General features: G+C 48.2%; 1 protein-coding gene across 2 annotated transcripts in view; it reads right to left on the reverse strand.

Annotated features, from left to right (window-relative positions):
* FARP2 (FERM, ARH/RhoGEF and pleckstrin domain protein 2) overlaps positions 1 to 19,462 on the reverse strand; it is a 1,631,776-nt gene that overhangs the window by 949,280 nt on the left and 663,034 nt on the right. For both annotated transcript variants that reach the window (XR_015300958.1, XM_086944011.1), the window contains exon 8: positions 10,382 to 10,529. Coding sequence is in view for 1 of the 2 variants with exons in the window: in XM_086944011.1 (XP_086800137.1) it covers positions 10,382 to 10,529 (148 nt within the window). In the remaining variant the exon portion in view is untranslated. The remainder of the gene's footprint in view (positions 1 to 10,381; positions 10,530 to 19,462) is intronic.

Raw genomic sequence — 19,462 nt, forward strand, 5'->3', positions numbered from 1 at the left:
TAGAGCATCATTGCAACATTTTGTTTTTAATTAGTTAACGGTGCAATCCATAGCCATTCTATCATTCCCACCACCTTCCATGGATTATTATTATTATTATTATCATTATTATTATTATTATTATGTTTCTTATATAGCGCCAGAATCAACCCCGAAGGGGTATCTCCGCGCTTGCCTTGGGAACCCGTCCTGGCTTTTCCCTGTGAGATAGCCCCTACAGGGCATCCCCAAGGTGAAAGCCAGGCATCCCGCCGCGGGGGGGGCCGTTGTGGAGATTAAGAAAGCTTAATGCCCAGAGTTGCAGAGTGTGAACCCATGATTAGGTCAGGCACCGAAGCGAGAATTATCGAGTCCATGGACATTTGAGCTCAAGACCCTGCCGCGTCGGGAATTGAACCCTGGTCCCGGGTCTGACCTCTGCTTCAGGGTCTGCCTGCTCTAACCAGTGAGCCACACTTCTCCACAACCGGCTTCAACCGGCTTGTGTGCCTTTCGTGCATGAAGTGTTTCACAATGTGGGTACCTCACCTATGCTACTGTAGAATCTGCTTGTGGGTATGTTAGTAAGTACCCCTGAAGTGGGGCCTAAATGTCCTTGGGCATCGACATCACGGGCAACAATTCAGCATATGTGGATAGTTGTTACTGGCAATACACCAAATCATTTAGCCAAATTAAGAACTTGGGTGCCCTACCCCTGCCCCATTGACATGCCACCCTTCTCTTTGCCATCAGTAGTGCGAGGGCGACGTATCTGCGGTGCACAGCACGTATCGGCTTGCTGTATCCCAATAGAGCTAGAAATAGTGTTGGTTCAACATGTGTGTCCACCATTATACTCAAGGCACAAAAAAACGGAATCCAGTAGGCCTGTACTCCTGGGCAGTTCCAGGCTAGGTGTAGAAAATCCGCTCCCGGGGATTTGCATCGGTCACACCTATCATTCTCCCTCAGTTTGTACCTATGCATTCGCGCTGGTGTGTAGTAAATCCTGTGGAGGAATTTTTAGTGGATTATGCGAAGTCTACTACAAGTGGAACCCTGTTCAGTCTGCACAGAGCAATATTCCCATTGTTCATCTGTCAGCTCAACGCCTAGCTCTGAGCTCCAGCGTACTCTAGCTAATGCGGGTGGATCCTTTTTCTGCGTGTGCACCGTACGGTATATAAGTGATACTAATCGCTTGGCCCCGGAGCATTGGAGGAGGAGTTGTAGTGGGGCAAGGGCCGTGGGTTCAGTTGGGAAATCCGGTGTTATCGAGCGGACTCCCTGCCTAAGTCGAATGTATAAAAAGACGTCGAACGGTGTCTGCTGCACGCCTTGAAGGACATGGTCCATCTTTCTAAACTGTCCGTCATGGTACATGTCACCCCAAATTTTGATGTGTGAGCTCCTGAATTTTGTGAAAGACTGCTTCCTGTAGAATGGGCATGCGGGGATGGTATGTAAGTATTAACAGTGGTGAATATATTAGAGGAGCGTTTAACAGCTGCCCTATTTGTGTCCAGGCCATAGCCTTGCACGTAACTGTGGTAGATATGTCTTGTTTCCTCCCAAATCGCTCTTCATACAGAGCACCTTCAATCGGGGACTGGGTGTGCTAGCCAATGCTCCGCTACCTGTGGCATATATCTCGGTGGGTGCACCCAAAAATAAGCATAATGAGCTGGGGCACTCAAGTAATACAATTCAAAATGTTGTATCCCAAAGCCCCCTTGCGAGTACGGTCTGGTGAGTACACTCCATTGTAACCTCGGTTGTTTGCCCCCCATACTAAACGTATCAATGCAGACTTAAGCGTTGAAAGAAAAAAGTTCTTGGGTAAAAAGGTATGTTCAAAAATAAATAAAGCAACTGGGGGAGTATCATCGTTTTAATGAGTGATGCATGGCCCGCCATTGAGAGTTGGAGGGAGATCCATCGGGTGATGTTATCGGAGATGCGCGTTATTGCTGGGCCGTAATTGATGCACATTAATTCACCTCTGTCCCTGGTAATTCGGATGCCCAGATATTTAGGTTCGTCCGCACACCATTCCAGAGGAAAGTCAAGCGGGAAGCGGGTTACTGCTTCTGTAAGAGGGAAATAACAGGATTTAATTTGGACCCCAGAGAGCCTCCCAAACACTACGAACTCCCGCAGAATCGGGTTGAGATTGTCCTGCGGATCTTGAATATACAAAATGATATTGTCCGCATATAAGGATATTAGTATCTTTCTCATTTGACATCTCAACGCCTTGTCCTTGTGGTCCTGTCGCAATTTCGCCACCAGCGGCCCAACTGCTAGCGCAAAAAGTAAAGGGGGGAGCGGGTACCCCTGTCGGGTGCCTCTCGTAATCGGGAAAGCATCAGCCGTTCGCCCATTGATAAGTGCCTTGGCTACTGGAGAGTGGTATAAAAGCTGTATCCAGGAGAGAAAGAGCGGCGGAAAGCCCATCCGTAGCATCACTCCAAATAGGTAATCCCATTCGAGTGTATCAAAAGCCTTTGTGGCATCTAAAAAAATCGCAGCCAAAGGCAAATCTGGGGAGACATTATTTAATATAGTGAAGAGAGTTCGTAAGTTATGTGATGTGGCCCTCCCAGGCACAAAGCCCGACTGGTCAGGAAGGATGAAGTTTTCCATCAGCAGACTAAGCCTGGTGGCTAATCAATCAATCAATCAAAGACATTTATAGAGCGCACTACCTACCCGTAGGGTCTCGAGGCGCTTGGGGGGGGGGGGGGGTGCCGCTACTGCTCGAACAGCCAGGTCTTGAGCTTCTTCCTGAAGGAGAGGTGGTCTTGGGTCAGGCGCAGGTCGGCCGGGAGGGAGTTCCAGGTCTTGGCGGCCAGGTAGGAGAAGGACCTTCCTCCTGTGGTGGCTCTGCGGATGCGTGGGACGGCGGCGAGGGCGTGGCTGGCAGATCGGAGGTGGCGTTTGGGAGCGTAGAAGTTGATGCGGTTGTTGAGGTAGCTCGGGCCTTGATCGTGGAGAGCTTTGTGTGCGTGGGTAAGGAGGCGGAAGGTGATTCTCTTGTTGACCGGGAGCCAGTGTAGGTCTCTTAGGTGTCCGGAGATGTGGCTGTGTCGTGGGATGTCGAGGATGAGTCTGGCTGAGGCGTTCTGGATGCGCTGGAGTCTCTTCTGGATCTTGGCGGTGGTTCCGGCGTAGAGTGCGTTGCCGTAGTCCAGTCGGCTGGTGACGAGGGCCTGGGTGACGGTCTTCCTGGTCTCTGTGGGGATCCACCAGAAGATCTTCCGCAGCATGCGCAGGATGTTGAAGCACGACGAGGAGACGGCGTTGACTTGCCTGGTCATGGAGAGGGAGGAGTCCAGGATGAAACCCAGGTTGCGTGCGTGGTCCGTCGGTTTGGGTGCGGTGCCCAGGGCGGGGGGCCACCAGGAGTCGTCCCAGGCGGAGGGCGAGGAGCCCAGGATGAGGACCTCCGTCTTATCTGAGTTCAGTTTCAGGCAGCTCGTCGTCATCCACTCGGCTACCTCTTTCATCCCTTCGTGCAGGTTGGCTCTGGCGGCGGCGGGGTCGTTGGTCAGGGAGAGGATCAGCTGGGTGTCGTTGGCGTAGGAGATTATGTTGAGGTTGTGTTGGCGTGCAATGGCCGCGAGGGGGCTCATGTAGACGTTGAAGAGAGTAGGGCTCAGCGAGGATCCTTGAGGGACGCCGCAGATGACTTCGGTGGCCTCTGATTTGTACGGTGGTAGGCGGACTCTTTGTGTTCTTCCGTCGAGGAAGGAGACGATCCATTCCAGTGCCTTCTCCTGGATTCCGACGTTGCTGAGGCGCTGCACTAGGGTGCGGTGGCAGACCGTGTCGAAAGCCGCGGAGAGGTCTAGGAGGATGAGGGCCGCTGTTTCTCCGTTGTCCATCAGGGCTCGGATGTCGTCAGTGGCGGCGATGAGGGCGGTCTCGGTGCTGTGGTTGGCACGGAATCCGGACTGCGATGGGTCGAGGGATCCATTCGTCTCGAGGAAGGCGGCCAGCTGTTTGTTGACGGTCTTTTCGATGACTTTGGCTGGAAACGGGAGAAGAGAGATGGGGCGGTAATTCTTGAGTTCGGTGGGGTCTGCTGTAGGTTTCTTGAGTAGAGCGCTGAGTTTGGCGTGCTTCCAGCTCTCGGGGAAGGTGGCGGTGTCGAATGAGGTGTTGATGATGTCCCGCAGGTGGGGTGCGATGACAGCGTCGGCGTTGTTAAAGACGTGGTGAGGGCAGGGGTCGGTCGGAGATCCGGAGTGGACGGAGTTCATCATGTGGACAGTGTCTTCGGTGTTGACCGGGGTCCAGGCGCGGAGGGTGGTGGTGGGTGGCGTCGCTGCGGTCGTGGCGTGCGTCGGTTGGGTGCTGAAGCTGTTGTGTATGTCCGCGATCTTGTTGTGGAAGTAGGAGGCGAGGGAGTTGCAGAGGTCTTGCGATGGGGTGATGTCGTTGTTTCCGGCGTTGGGGTTGGAGAGCTCTTTCACGATGTTGAAGAGTTCCTTGCAGTTGTGTGCGTTGTCGTCCAGTCGGTTCTTGAAAGCCGTTTTCTTGGCGGTGCGGATCAGTTGGTGGTGTTTCCGGGTGGCGAGCTTGAGGGTGGTCCTGTTGTCCGGCATGGGTTGGCTATGAGCTTGGCTAGAATCTTATCACAGTTGAGAAGAGATAATGTCTGTAGGACTCACATTGCTGGGGTGGTTTCCTGGGTTTTAACAGCGAGACTATGAGGGCTTCCCTCATGGAGGGGGGGAGGTACCCTGTTTCTAAAGCATCTTCATATACTTCTCTCAGAATGGGCGCCATTTGATCAATATAAGTTGTATAAAACTCTATAGGGATGCCATCCGTACCAGTGGCTTTCCCAGATTGCATATGCATGTTTGCATCCCTGACCTCCTCTAGTTCGAACGGTGCACACAAAAACTTCCTCTGCACATCACTTAACCATCCCAGCAATACGTCCCCAAGGTACTGGTCTAGGTCTATCACGTTTGTCCTTTGTGTGGTGTACAGTCGAGCGTAGTGTGCAGTAACCGCATCGAGTATGTGTGTAGTGTCTCTATACCCCACCCCGCATCTTCCAGTTCTAACACATGATTGAAGTAACATGGTTTCCGGATCGTGTCCGCTAGCGCCCTACCTGGCCTCTCTCCCTCTCCATAGCGCCTGGCCACCTAATACTGTCCTCTAAAGCGCGCTTCCCTCTGTGCAGAGTCTGTGTATTCAGTAAGCTTTTCCCTAATCTTGAGTCGTGTGGGACCATCCGGATGAGTAGCCAGTCGTGCCTTTAGTGACGTGAGATCCACCTCCAGCTTGTGCAATGTGTTCATTACATCCTTAAGCACCTCAGCCCCTTTGGCTATGCAAAATCCTGTGTGACCTTGAAGGCCTCCCAAATGGTTTCGTCCTTGTCCACTGAGTCTTTGTTCCGCTCAAAGAAGTCTCTCCCTTCTTCCCTAAGTTCTTCTTGAAATACTGTATCTAGCAGGATAGGGGGATGCAGCCGCCAACTGTGTCGTGGTGGACCATAATCTGCTGATGTCAATGTGAGCCTGACTGGTGCGTGGTCTGAGTACGTGCGGGCCAATGCTGCACCTGGGCAATGGCGGGGCCAAGCCCTTGGGACACAAAGAAGTAGTCTAGCCGTGCCAATGACGCTGCCTGTGCAGTGTAGTGTGATCCCTCCAATTTGTGGGGGTGCGCAAACCTCCACGCATCTACTAAGCTGTAGGCCTCAACTGTACTCTGCAGAGCTGCTCTAGCCTTTGTATAGTGATGAGGTGTGGGGTTAGATCTATCAACACCAGCGCTATACGCCACATTGAAATCCCCCCCCCCCTCCCATATGACATGGTTAGAGCCTATGTCAAAAATTCTTGCCCACAAGTCAGTGAAGAAATTCGGATCATTCACATTAGGGCCATAACAGCAAGCCAGCGTAACGGAGTCAGAGCCCAGCCGGCCCCATGCCAAACAATATCTGCCCTGCGTGTCCCATGTGGCCCCAGCTAGTTGAAAGGGCGTGTTCTTTTTAACTAGGATAGCCGTATCTCTTGCATATGTTGAATACGAGTAAAAAATCCTACGTTCAGCCCCTCCGCTGGCAAAAATGTTAGTTCCCTGGGAGCCTATATGCGTCTCTTGTAGTATTGCAATATGTTTCTGATGCCTGTCCAAATAGGCCAATATGTGACGCTTTTTGCGCGGGTCTCCTAATCCCCTGACATTCCATGTGAGGATATTCAGTTTGTCAGGCCTGGTGTCAGTCACTGGTGCTTAGATGGAGCAGTTGAATGACCTCCCCGAAGCTGATTTACAAAAGGGGGTGGTGATGAACGAAGCTGAGGCAGATCAACCCCAAATGTAGGGCATAGTGCGATTGTGTACACTGTGTGCGCAGATCAATGTCTATGCTATCTCTCTTTAATGCTGAATCAAAATGAAAAACAGTCCGTGCCATGATGAACATGCATAACTGTAAACCTACCCTCCCTGTTCCCACCCCCCACCCACTGAAGCAACCCCAACTTGTCAGAATTATACACCACCCTCCTCCCCTTACTCCTAATACCTAGAAACAAAGAAAAAGAAGAAAGTTCAGTCATATGCTGTATGCTCCATGCAGAACCCAGCAGTGGGGGAATACCCATTGGGAGCGTTCCTAGGTGGCTGCACAGGTGCACCTCGTTCCAGAGCCCACCAGGAATGGAGGGTGCCCTGCGCGTATCAGAGACAGCTTAGAGCTCCCTGACAGTTTCTTAATTGAAAGGATATATGTTGTCACCCTTAGCGTCCATCTCTTGCGTACAGTACATTTTGTGTCTCGGTTTAGGGAAAGTCAAGATGTGCCATGGTGTCTCTTATTGTGCATCATCTTCTACGACATCCATGGAAGACGGTTGTTGCGATGACGTGGAGAAGCCGGTATTCCGATTGCTGCGTTTCAGATGCTTCAGGAACTCCTCCACCTGCTGTGAATTAGTGAAAAACCACTGTTTACCTTGATGCGTTACGCGAAGGCAAGCCGGATACAGCAGCGCGTAGTCTATTTGGGCAGCTCTCCGTTTGATCTTAACATCAGTAAACTTGCGTCTTTCTTCTTGGACTACCGGTGTGAAATCTGGGTAAATGGAGAAAGTATTTCCGTCATAGGACAGTTGCTGCTTACTTCGAGCCACACGGAGCGCGGCATCACGATCTCTATAGTTTAGTAGCCTCGCTATTATAGGTCTAAGCGTGGTTCCAGGCGCTGGGCGCGGGCCCAACATGCGATGTGCGCGCTCTACAATAAACTGGGTGGAGAAGGCACCTTCTCCCACAGAGGACAATAGTAATTTCTCCACGTATTTATTTATTTTATATTTATGCCATTTGTAGAGCGCTCTGTAACGCTACGGGCATCCTGGCGCTGAAGTGCATATAGATAAGAGCTCTGTGGGGAACAGGAGAGTGGACATGATGCTGAACAGAATAGGTTTATTTGTTTTGGTGGGTTTTTTGAGGATTTTTTGGAAAAAGCCAAGCTTTCACCTTTTTCCGAAAGGTCATAAGTTCGTTAGTTTTTCAAATGTCGATAGGGAGGTTGTTCCATAAGTCGGCTGCAGCTATACTGAAAGCCCGTCCCCCACAGGTGGCTTTCTTGATCCTAGGAATGCTGATGAAGTTTAAAGATGAGGATCGAAGAGACCGGGTGGGCTCATACCAATTGAATTTGTTCTGAAGTGGTCGGGGACCTAGCCCGTGAACTGCCCTGAAAACAATATATAGGGATTTAAAGCAGATCCTTTGATGTATGGGCAGCCAGTGTAGGTCAGCCAGGGCAAGAGTGGTAGAAGATCTTCGCTCACAAGAGAGTGCCAGTTTGGCTGCTGCCGCCTGGACACTTTGAAGTCTGGAGATAAGATAGGCAGGGGATTCCAGCAAAAGGGCATTGCAGTAATCCACTTGGCTGAGGATAGTACTCCTGACTATGTCGGCTCTAGTCTGTGGGGGCAGGAGAGGTAGCAGCCTTCGGAGTCCTCTTAATAGAGCGAAACAGCAGCTGACCTGCTTGTTGACGTTGGTCTCTAGGCTCAGTTTGTTGTTGATAGTGACTCCAAGATTTTTTACTGAGTTCACTGGGGTGGGCGAGTGCCGTAACGGCTGAGGCCAGAAATCTGGTGGTAAACTTTTGGGGATTTTTCCTACTGTGCAATGCAGTATTTCAGTTTTCTCACTGTTAAATTTTAGTGAGTTCTGGTTGAGCCAGAGTGACATTTCCAGGATACAGGTGTGGAATGTTTCCCGTGAGTTTGCTCGAGCTCCATCAAGCGAGAGTATCAGCTGAGTATCATCTGCGTAGTTTGTCACGCTGATGCCATGGCTTTTGATGATCCGCATCAGGGGTTGCATTCCTCCATATGCCCTGTGTTTGTCTCTCTGGAATACCTAGGATGCTGATGTTGTTGCGGCGACTCCTCGCTTCTAAGTCCTCATTCTTCGCAGCCACCATTTGCAGCAATCTGTCCATGCGGGCAGCTTGCGCAGTGACCCTCGCAGTCGCATCTTCAGTCTCCGATATGCGTCTCTCTGTTTCCGCTATGCGGTCCTCATGCCCCTCCAGTTTATGCGCAATGGCATCCATGCGCGAAGACATCCTGTCCACCTTATCAACTATGGTCGCAAATCCCTGCCGCACTTCCTGCAGGATGCTTTCTACATCCAAGTTGAGCATAATCGAGCATTTCTGCGACCCCTCTCCACCATCCAAGACGCGGTCTTCCTGAGGACTACGATTGCTACGTTTCGCTGTCTCAAAATTCAGTTTGGGTTGCCGGGTATCTGGTTTCCCCATGCTGTCTGTGGTATGATGTCCGCACACTGGTCGCTAAGACAGTGAAACACCCAACGTCTGTGTACCAGGGCTCAAATGAATAAATAGTGGTCAAATGAATAAATAGTGGTTAACAGTGCAAGTCTCCCTGCTGTGCCAGTATTAGGTCAAGTGGAGCTTAGCCTACATGAGGCACATCTGCAATATGCGGCAGCAGCCCCCCCGCCAATTCCAATGTGTAGATCTCAGGGCATCCAAAAGGGTTATCTCAGGTCTCCAAGGATTAGGGTCTGTTCAGCCCCTCAGACGCAAACAAACAGTCACAACAAGGAGGGGAGGTGGCAGCTGTCCGATTGTCCTTCCCGTTATGCCGGAGCCAGAGGGGGAGAGAATTGCCATGTGCGTCTAGTGGGCAGCCAGTAAATGCAGCTGCTTCACTCCGCTGCGTTAGCCTGTGCGTTCCCCGAGTGGTTGTGGCAAAGCAATGTCCAACCACTACTGCCCCCGGTCCCAGCCCGCCAAACCGCCTTTCAAGCTCCTGTGGGGGGTATTGCTTATGTGGGCTCGTACCTCCTCTCCCCGGGTCCTGCAATTAAGCGCAGTTATTTTCCCCCCGATGTGAACAAGAGCTGTCCCAGCTCCAACGAAACAGCAGAAACGCTTCCCTCAGCCGGGGGAGGGGGGGCAGAGCGATGTCGGCTCCCCCACTCGGAATCCAGCCGGTGCTTTACCTTGCACTGGGCCAAAGTCTCCGGCTGGAAGTCGTCTGCGGCAGAGGCGGGCAGCCCTCGCAATACAGCAGTCTTAAACGGGCTCACCGCACACCTCCGACTGTGTCTGTGCCTTGTCAGGAGCTGCCGCCAGCACCTGGTCAGTACAATAGCTTTTTGCTCTGCCTCGCACCACAGCTAGCAGGCGCCGTCCTCTGTGTGGCCCTCTGCCAGCCGCTCCTCCCGTGCCTCGAGGCCTGGGCGCCTCGTGACCAGCAGCGGGCTTGCGTGAGCACGGGAGCCGGGTCAGCAGCTCAGCCTCGTTTCTCTGTCGCGTCGGTCAGCCCTTCTCAGCGCCACGGCTGGGGTAAACCTGCACCAATCTGCCCAGAATCTTCACCGGGTCTTCCACTATGGTAGACCTGTAGCTGGACGATATTTTAGACTGTCACTTTTGCTCTTAAGCAGGATAATTTTAGAATAAATGCGCAGGGCTGCGGGAGCCTCACCTTGGTGCGGCCATTACGCGTGTGCGCCACCTAGAGCCCCCTACAAACACTCATACTTAGGTAAAGAATATAGAGCATATGCTCAGGAGAGATTAATAACTAAAGGATCTTTACTCAGTAGATAATAAGAATCAAACTCCTATTGCAACAGCACTAGACTCTCGCTGAAGCAAACTCCTGTAATGACAGACTAAACTGTCATACCTGGTATTAAAAATTGTAAAGCCGGCTTAATACTTTTCTGGTTTTAAGCTAACTATGCTGTGTTCTAAATTTGAATTAACTAGAGAAAAGTCAAAGGATCTAATGATAAAGTGTTTATGCTCTCATCCACCATGTTAATGCACATAATTTGAATCACTGGCGGTACACACTACCTGAAAGACCATCACACCCATATGAGACACGGCCAGATTGATTTTTGTTCCTTCTCTATCTGAAGCCAGATGAAATCGGATGCCATACATCTCCAGCTTCCGAGCAATTTCAAGAACTTGGAAATCCGATTCAGCAGGAGTTTGGCCCCTGTGGGATAGAAAGAAGTGTTACTCACGCAGCAATCAGTATTTATGAGCCAGACGCCAAAGGACAAAGCAAAGACAAATCTTAAAATAACTCACCAACCTACACATAAAATTAATTTTTGTTCATATGTTTTATTTCTTTTGTTAACGGTTTTAAATGTGTTTTAAGGTACAAGCAAACTTTACATTTAGGCAAATCATTATGCACAGGTAAAGACACCATGTTTTTATTTTGTTCATCGTGTAATTAGTTACAATGTCTGATTTAGCCCTTGCTGGTGAAAAAACTACTGTAATAGTAGTAAATAGTCGCAATTAATAGCAGTCAAAATGAGCACAACATAAGGTCAACAGTCTTGATATAAAAAGTTATTTGTGAAGTTTCTATTTTAAAAAAAAAGTAGCATCACAGTATACAAATCGATAATACAGAACAGGAAAATCACCACATTTCCTTAATAATACCATAACAATTAAAGATAATAATATTACAAAGGGCAGTGTGGGTCATAAAGTTCTTAAAGGCTTCAATCAGAAAGAGACGGGAACGATAGTATTCTCTGTAAAGATGAGTTGCAACTGGATAAAACCCCTAAAATCCATAGCCCCAGATTCGCATCACTGTAATGCTGTTACTTTCTAAAATGGGGATTTCAAGTTTACAGATTTATACAAATTCATGCCAACAAACTTGTGGATGCAGGGCTTCGTTTAACAACCATTGTTGCACCCAAACTAACCTGGCCTAAAGAGATAGCAAAAAAAAATATTTATAGCAAAACCTGACGGAGTAGAGGGTAAATGCCTCCGTCTGATCATTTAGCTATCCCGAAACACCATAGGTTTACAAAATCCCATTCAATTCCTGGATGATCTAATCCCAGTACCCACAAATCATTATACATGCGGCAAAAATATGTACACTATACTAAATCTTGAAGTGACTGTCCCTACACACGAGAGACACAGTGACAAAGGGCCTCATCACCAGCCGACTGGACTATGGCAATGCCCTCTATGTAGGGATCGCCCCACAGCTCCTACAGTGACTGCAGACCATACAGAACGCAGCAGCCAGACTCCTCCTCAGCCTTCCTCGACGAACCCACATCACACCCCACCTTAAGCAACTCCACTGGCTCCCTGTACAGAAGAGATGCCAGTTCAAACTGCTGACCCACAGGCACAAGGTTCTACACAACCAAGGACCCACCTACATTACCCAACGCCTGAACTTCCACCAACCATCGAGAAGACTACGTAAAGCCTCCCTCTCACTCTCCCGCACTCCCGCATCTATCGAAGCAAAAGTAGATAAGGCTCCTTCTCACACATCGAAGCAAAGACAGCCTTCCCATGCAACTCCAGACCATCACTTCACTTCCGGAATTCCAAATGGTCCTCAAGAACTGGCTGTTCAAATAAGCCTCTGGGACCCTGCAAGCGCCTGGATACCATGTTGGGTAATTAGCTGCACTTTATAAATCCTGATTGATTGACTGACACTATCAGCCATGTACCCCCATTCCTCCAACATTTCCCATCTTGCCTTAACCTCATTTTACGCAAACTGTGTGTTGTGTAATAAAAATAATTCAAAAATGTGCATAGATGCACCCTAATTCGAGAGGCATTCATGACTATTCATGAGTACATTTTACTACTTTTAATCTCATCATACATTCTTTCCATGCCCAAAAACCTGCTCCCTTTAGCTGCTCTCAGTTGAAACATGTCAGCTGTCGCCTCAATATTTCCCTACGTGAGAATTTTATAGGCAGATCTTATGTGGCCTTATTGTGACACTTTCATGAGGAAATCCAGAAAATCATCCCGTGAGCAAGAGCAATTTAAATCCTTCTCCGTCAAACGTAATAAAAAATTGCAAAGCTGGAGGTACCACAAAAAAAACAAAAAACCTGCCTAGGCAGAGAAACCAACTGCTGTAGGATTGCTGGAGGACATCTTAGGGCTGTAGTATTTTATCTTCACACACCTGACCACAAGTATAAAGGTCCAAAACAGCCCGGCACCTCAAAAAACTAGTATTAATAACTGGGGTAAATTAGGATTGTAGCCAAAATCGTGTATTGATTATAAGAAGTAATACCAAGCAACTTCCCAGTACAAACCTGTTGGAAAGTAGAATCTGCTTTTATGATTACCCCCACTTTTTGCTTGATGTAATGCTGGTTCCAACTAGTCTGACTGGGATCCTGCTAATCAGGGCCCCAGTCTCTGTGCTTTCTCCCCTAGATTGGTTTGGTAAGTACTTGGGTACATCCCAGATTGGACACTGCGGTAACCTTATCAGTCCCTAGTATATGGTAATAAGGCACTCAGGGCATAGGTACACCAGGGGTCCCCCATGGGCCGACCCATGTATTATGCCACCCATGAGATACCACTCAATTTGTAACTACAGGCCTGCCATTGCAGCCTGTGTAGACTGGTGCTAACACCACTTACGAAAGATATAGGTCTACCTATATCTAAGGTCACCGAATTTAAAACCTATAAGTCACCCCTAAGGCAGGCCTTACATCCTGAAGGCAGGGTGCTCGGTTCTAAGTGTGAGAGTGCCCCTGTATGACCAGGACACCCCTATAGCCTATGGAGTCCATTCTCCCGGGTAGTGAGACAGCCAGATGACATCTAAAGGGGCACTGCATTATTACGCGATGACCATCTTGAAGCTGGCTGTAAAGAATCTTATCATGTTTGGTATCAAACATGTTGGAATCATATCCCCACACCATAAACAGTGTGGGAGGTTTGATTCCATGCACCGTAAATCTCTTTTGGGACGCCCTCTGTGCTCCCGGTCCAAGTCTTACAGACCCAGAAAGCAAGGTTGGGCTGCTGCTGTCCTGAGATACGTTTCTGCCCTCCTGCTGCTGAGACAACCCTTGGGCAGGAGAAGGCAGAACAATAGGTTTCCTGTCACAGGGAGGTGTGACCACCTCCCAGACAGGGTTTAGTGTATTGGGACAGGGTGGGGGTGCTTGCCAGCGCGACAGTCTTCATGTAGGGCACACTTAGGGTCCTCCATGCATAGTCCAGTTCAAACCAGTTTAGGGAGCTGTTGGCTCCAGCTCTGGTGCAAAACTGGACAGGGAAGTATCCTCCTCCTTGTCCAGCCCCTCCTTAGGGAGGAACCCCTGAATCGTCCCAACCCTTTCTCAGGGTATTTAAGGGCTTACCTTTGGTTAGGTCCCTAGATTCGTCATGGGACAAGATACGTTTCAAACACCACTTCTTCTTCAACCGTCTGGGAACTCTGGACTTCGCTCTGGGCATCAAGGTAGCAACCTGGAAGACTCCTGCTGCTCCTGGTTTCGTCGCCCTGCTTGTCTGCTGCAACATCCGTGCCTGTGCACCATACAGGAACCTTCCAAGGCCTGTGGGCATCTAAGACACCCGAAGGAATATCCCTTAAAGTGAAGGAGCACTTCCCTGCATCTGCAGGCACCGCAACTAAGCCGACTGGTCTGCAGATCCAGAGCTCACAGGTAGTGGTTCTTCACATCCCTCAAGGCCTACCCTGTCCTCTCACCAAGTTTGAGGCCAGTATCTCTTGTCGGAGCCTCAGGAACCGAACCCCTGTGCACAGCGTCGACTTGCAGTTGCAAAGGCTTGTTGGCTTCCTTCCATCAAGAGCTTCATGCTCCAAGTAGCCCTAACCTCAAGCATCTCCAGTGACCAAGATCTTTGTCCTCACCATATCGCTTGCACCGTGGGCCTGCATCCTTGGTGAGCTGCTCAAAGTCCTTTCGCGACTCTAGTGCCTCCGGCCTGTGGGTCCTCTTGAGGGTCATCTTTGAATTCTTTGGGCTCGTGGTGAGTCTCCTTGACCTTACTGGTCCCAACATTGCACCTTCTTCAACTTCCACAATGGTTGCAGTTGCCAAGGCTTGTTGGTGCTCCCAACGGACACTGACTCCTCAACTCTTGACATCCGACGAAGGACAGGTCATATCCAGCTCATGGTCATCCACAGCATCGCATGGTCCACACAGCTGCAGTTTCAAGGTCACAGTCAACTTCCCTGCAACACTTGACAGCGGTGGGCATTCGTCTTCCGTGCCTTCTGGTCACTCCTGAGCGGCATAGACTCTATCCGTTCTGCTTGCAGGTTCTTATCATCTTGAATCCACCTTTGGGTTCCACCGGACACTTTCCCCTTCTCAGGCAGCGGCATCTTCCTGAAGTCCTCCATTGGGTGTGATAGAAGTTTCCAAAGCCACTTCACACCTATGCAGCCGGCTTCCCTGGTGTAGGTATCCTGGTTCCTACTGTCTTATACAGGGTTGCTTCATCGGGTCCACAGGGAAGGGTCCTTCTACTTTAAAATGGCAACTGCGACTTACTCATTGACTTGCATTGATCCAGCGGTTGTGTAGCCACTCTGCACATGGCTTCCAGGGGAGTGAGGTCCTGGTTACTTACTTTGGGTAGTTTCTTGGGTCCCCAGCACTTTCGCGTCTTCTTGGTATAGTCTTGACTTGAGTCACGGTTCGCACACCACTATTTTAGTATATGGTTTGGTTTCCCCCTGGTGACCACTGTGTTTTACGTGCTACTTACCTGTTTCTATAAGAAAGTATTGTGTGCATTGTTTATATCCCCAGCTAGGAGAGATCTGTATGTGTTAGCGAGTGTCTTATAATAAATACATATTTTTATTAATACACTGTGTGGTTCTTTTTCACTTAATCTATATCTAGAAGATTACGTTCTGGTGAAACAAGCTGCTTTACATTCCTGAACTAAGCCGGAAGGCTGCTCTCCACAGCTACCACTTAGAGAGCTTTCTAAGGTTGTCGAAGACTACTTAAATCACCATAAGGGTAGTCTGGATTGGTGTAAGATGCCCACTTACATAAGTGTACACCATATACCAAGCCAGCTTCTTGCAAAACCCAAATCTGATGGTATGCCTGTGAAGTTTTCAATCTAGTCCTTTTAAAAGATGCTTTATCAATTAAGCTTCTGAATTGTTTAACAGCGTCCCCATCTATACTACTATTATAAAGAGAGAACACAAACCTTTGAGCCAGGTAAACTACAAAAGTAATGCACCAATTACTGCACCCAATACACCATTTGAAAGGGGAGATGTGGCAGAAGGACATAGGCTATAGATATGTACACCATATACATTAAAAAGCAAGAACGCCAAAAGTGGTAAAGTAGTCCCTTGGGGGCGTGGCCGTGGGCGTCTCAAACAACAAATGTAGGTGTTTACAGGGCTGTGCCAAGTGCAACTAACAAACATAGGCAAAGCAACTTCACAACACACTTACATATGCACACAGAGTGGAGATGCGCTTTCACTGAATTTAGAACGCACAATATGCAGACAGAGCGAAAATGGGCTTTCAATGAATTTCTAACAAACATTTGCAAATCCCAACACATACAGCGGAAATGCGCTTTCAATGAATTTAAATTCACACATACAGCGCGGTAACACCAATATACAAAAACAGCAGAGGTGCCCGCTATAAGAAATATACACACATTCGTTGCAGTTACCCATACAACATTGACGCCTTCGCATTAAAAACCGGGCGGGTCTTCCATCGACGAGGAGTGTCAAAGGAAGCTACACAGGGGGCAGGATTAATCGCATACTACACCAATCACAACGCACTAAAGAAAACACACACACGACTTCGGCTTACCCAAAAAAAAGGCTTTAACCATTGGCCACTGACCAACGACGTCACAGGGGGGTAAACACGAACAAAAAAAGCCGACATTTCTTAACAGAGAAACGCAATCGACTGCGCATTCACGATACTTTCCTCACATCTTGCGGACAAGATAAAACGTTTACAATAAGACATACGAATAACGAAAATAACACAACTGCCCATAATCACTCGAGCGCTGCCAGGACTTCACCACACAAATGACAAAACGAAAGGGAAACTTCTTTGAAGGGATACAAAAACGAACACACGGAAAGAGCCTTCGAAAGAAAAAAAAACATTAAACAGGTGACACAACACTTTCCTCACATCTTGCGGACAGCATAAAACGCGGAAAACAATACATACTAATTAAAAAAATAACACAAGTGGGCCAAATTAGTTGAACAGGGCCAGGACTTGCACAGACAACTCTTCTGCGGGGCGGGCGGGGGCCCTGAAGCAGCCTTTTGCTCCCGGACAAAATCGGGACGGGCTGCTAGTAAGGCAGTAAACTGAGAAATATCTGACAGGGGCTATATGTCATTGCCCATAACTGCTGTGTGGAGATGTATAAAAGCTGCACTATAAGTCACCAATAGAGCTGGTAAAGACATACTAACACTGCCCCCAGGAAATTGAAGATGCTGTATGGTACACTGAGATTTCTTATAATTCCAAATGAACGTTAGGTCCGTTCTTCTTAAAAAAGATTTATAGGGGAAGAGAGATATACATCAAAATAGATATAAACACAGTTGGATAACCATCTTTATAATTTTACATTTACAGAAAACCCAAGATGCAGCCTATCCCATTTCTTGAATGTTTCAATAGAAAAATATAGTAACTTGCTGTACTTTAGATCAATTATAACCTCCCCTTTCATGGTTAGCACATACTCCCAAAAATGTTGCAGACTGAACCTTTCTGATATCTATTGCTAAAGTGGCGATATTAGTGATGACCTGAGCTTTATTGGCATTACGTCTAAAGCCCAACACCTTACCTAATTCTTCCACTAGCTTTTCAACACCTGCCAGTGCCCCAATTAGGGAGGATATCAAAATGTCAACATCATCTACATAGACCAAACCCTTAGGTTTAGAATATGCAGACATAATGAGCTGATGGCTTCCAATCTTTGTAAGGCCTGGATATATGGCTCAGACTAGAGGGCAAACACTTGAGGCGAAAGAGGGCAGCCCTGTTGAGCACCCCTGGTGATTTGAATTGGGTCTGAAAGTGCACCCCCACAGGAGACCCTTGCTGTTAATCCACTTTATTGGTGTCTAACTAATAGTATGAGCCTTGGGCCAAGACCAATTAGGGGACCCTGTTGAATGCCCTTTTAACATCCAATAGGATCATTCCAGCAAGCACTACCATTATGTATGCCAACTTCAAAGCAGTTAACAAGTGGAGGTCGCGTCACAAACCTGTATAGATCCATGTTGGTTTGGGTCTATAAGGTCTGAAACGATTGCAGCTAATGATTAGCCATAATCTTCATATAGATCTTAGAATCCGTGTTTGTCAAAGATATCGGCCAATGGGAACCACAGCACGCGGTACCCTTTATTTTTTGGGAAATATCACCATGTTGATTTCACCCCATGCTCTAGTAGTCTCCATTGTTTGGTATGGTTAACGAAGCAACGTCTACCTGAGGGTGCTGAAATTGAACATGGAGCGAGGACTTGGCCTACCAATCTTGAACTCTATTGTTGTGTGTCGATTTAGATACCGTATATAGATTTCCCGATTTATGCCCTTATATAGGAACAATTCACATTGCCCTTATTTAGGCATAGAAATACAGCCCCTATTTAAGCACTGCTCATGCTAACCAAATACATGTATGGCCAACTACATCTGTTCATCTTCGTCACAACGAGTTCTTAGAAAACCAGACTCCTAGGCCTTTAGGACTTCCCTTGCTTGGATATTGATTTCTCCAATAAACTAATTTATTATGCATGAACATTTGGCATTCCTAAACACCTTCAAGGTATAAATATACCTACACTTGCCATGACAAACGACGGTACGGCACGGTTCGGCTGCCTACTTGCACGACGCGGTTCGCCATGGCAAGTTCGGAAGGAAGTCAAGTTCCCAACTGACGCACTGACCAGACACTGTAATCCTCCTCGCCGAGAATCCAGCTCCAGTGTTTCTGACTCCCCTTGCGGGGTGTTAGAGATCGAAACTCAGAAAGAGATTCCAACCTCACTCATTCTAAGGTATGGAGCTGACCAGAACCTAGAGAAACTTTTGGCAACTCTTGGCTAAACTAGACTATAGCTAAACAGCACTTACTTCTTCCCTCGTACTACACTTAGGTTAGGTACACTGGGGTAGGATTATTTTAGAAGCACCAGATGAGTATTTTAGCCTGTGTTATTTATGTATGTATTTTTATGAATATATGTCGTAGCTACACATCATGCTCTTGCAGTATTATTTTATCTTACTGCTAACGCTGTACGTATTATACTTCGCATTCTGTCTTACGATTGTAGCAGTTCATATCTCTTGCATGAGAAATAAGACTGTTCAATAAACACTTTTTATTGAAACACCCGTCTGGAAGGTGGTGGTGCTGGGAGGGGGCAGTCTATATTTGGCCTTTATAGACCTAAAGACTGCCTTCGACCTGGTTCCCAGGGAGGAGCTATGGAAGGTTTTGCTAGATTTAGGGCTGCCCACGTACATTCTTTCCCTTTTGGTAAAACTACACAATGGCAATTTTGCGCAGGTGCGTTGGGGTACGAAGGGTGAAAAAAATGAAAGGATCCCCGAGGGAAGGGGCGTCCAACAGGGATGTGTGCTAGCCCCCACCCTGTTTTCTCTTTATGTAAACGGCGTGGTTGAACATCTGCTGAGAAATCCCTCGGACGCTCCCTCCTTGGTGGGCAAACGGATCCCCACACTGCTCTTTGCAGATGATACTCTTCTTATCTCAAAGTCCCCTATGGGTCTCCAGAGCCTTTTGAACAGCTTCCAGGAGTTTTGTCTGTTGAGAGGGTTGGTAATTAACACAGATAAAACCAAGTTTCTGGTTATGAATCCCCCGAAGAAACTTGGTCGACCTCCGGCTCTGAACTCCGAGCCATTGGAGAGGGTCTCTGAGTTTGATTACCTGGGAATTCGCCTTAACGATTCCCTCTCCTGGAACCCGCATATCCACAAAATGCTACTGGGCCACAAAAGGGTGGGAGGCACTTTACTTAAG

The sequence above is a fragment of the Lissotriton vulgaris genome, chromosome 11 (genome assembly GCF_964263255.1).
Source record: "Lissotriton vulgaris chromosome 11, aLisVul1.2, whole genome shotgun sequence".
In the NCBI taxonomy this organism is placed as follows: Eukaryota; Metazoa; Chordata; class Amphibia; order Caudata; family Salamandridae; genus Lissotriton; species Lissotriton vulgaris.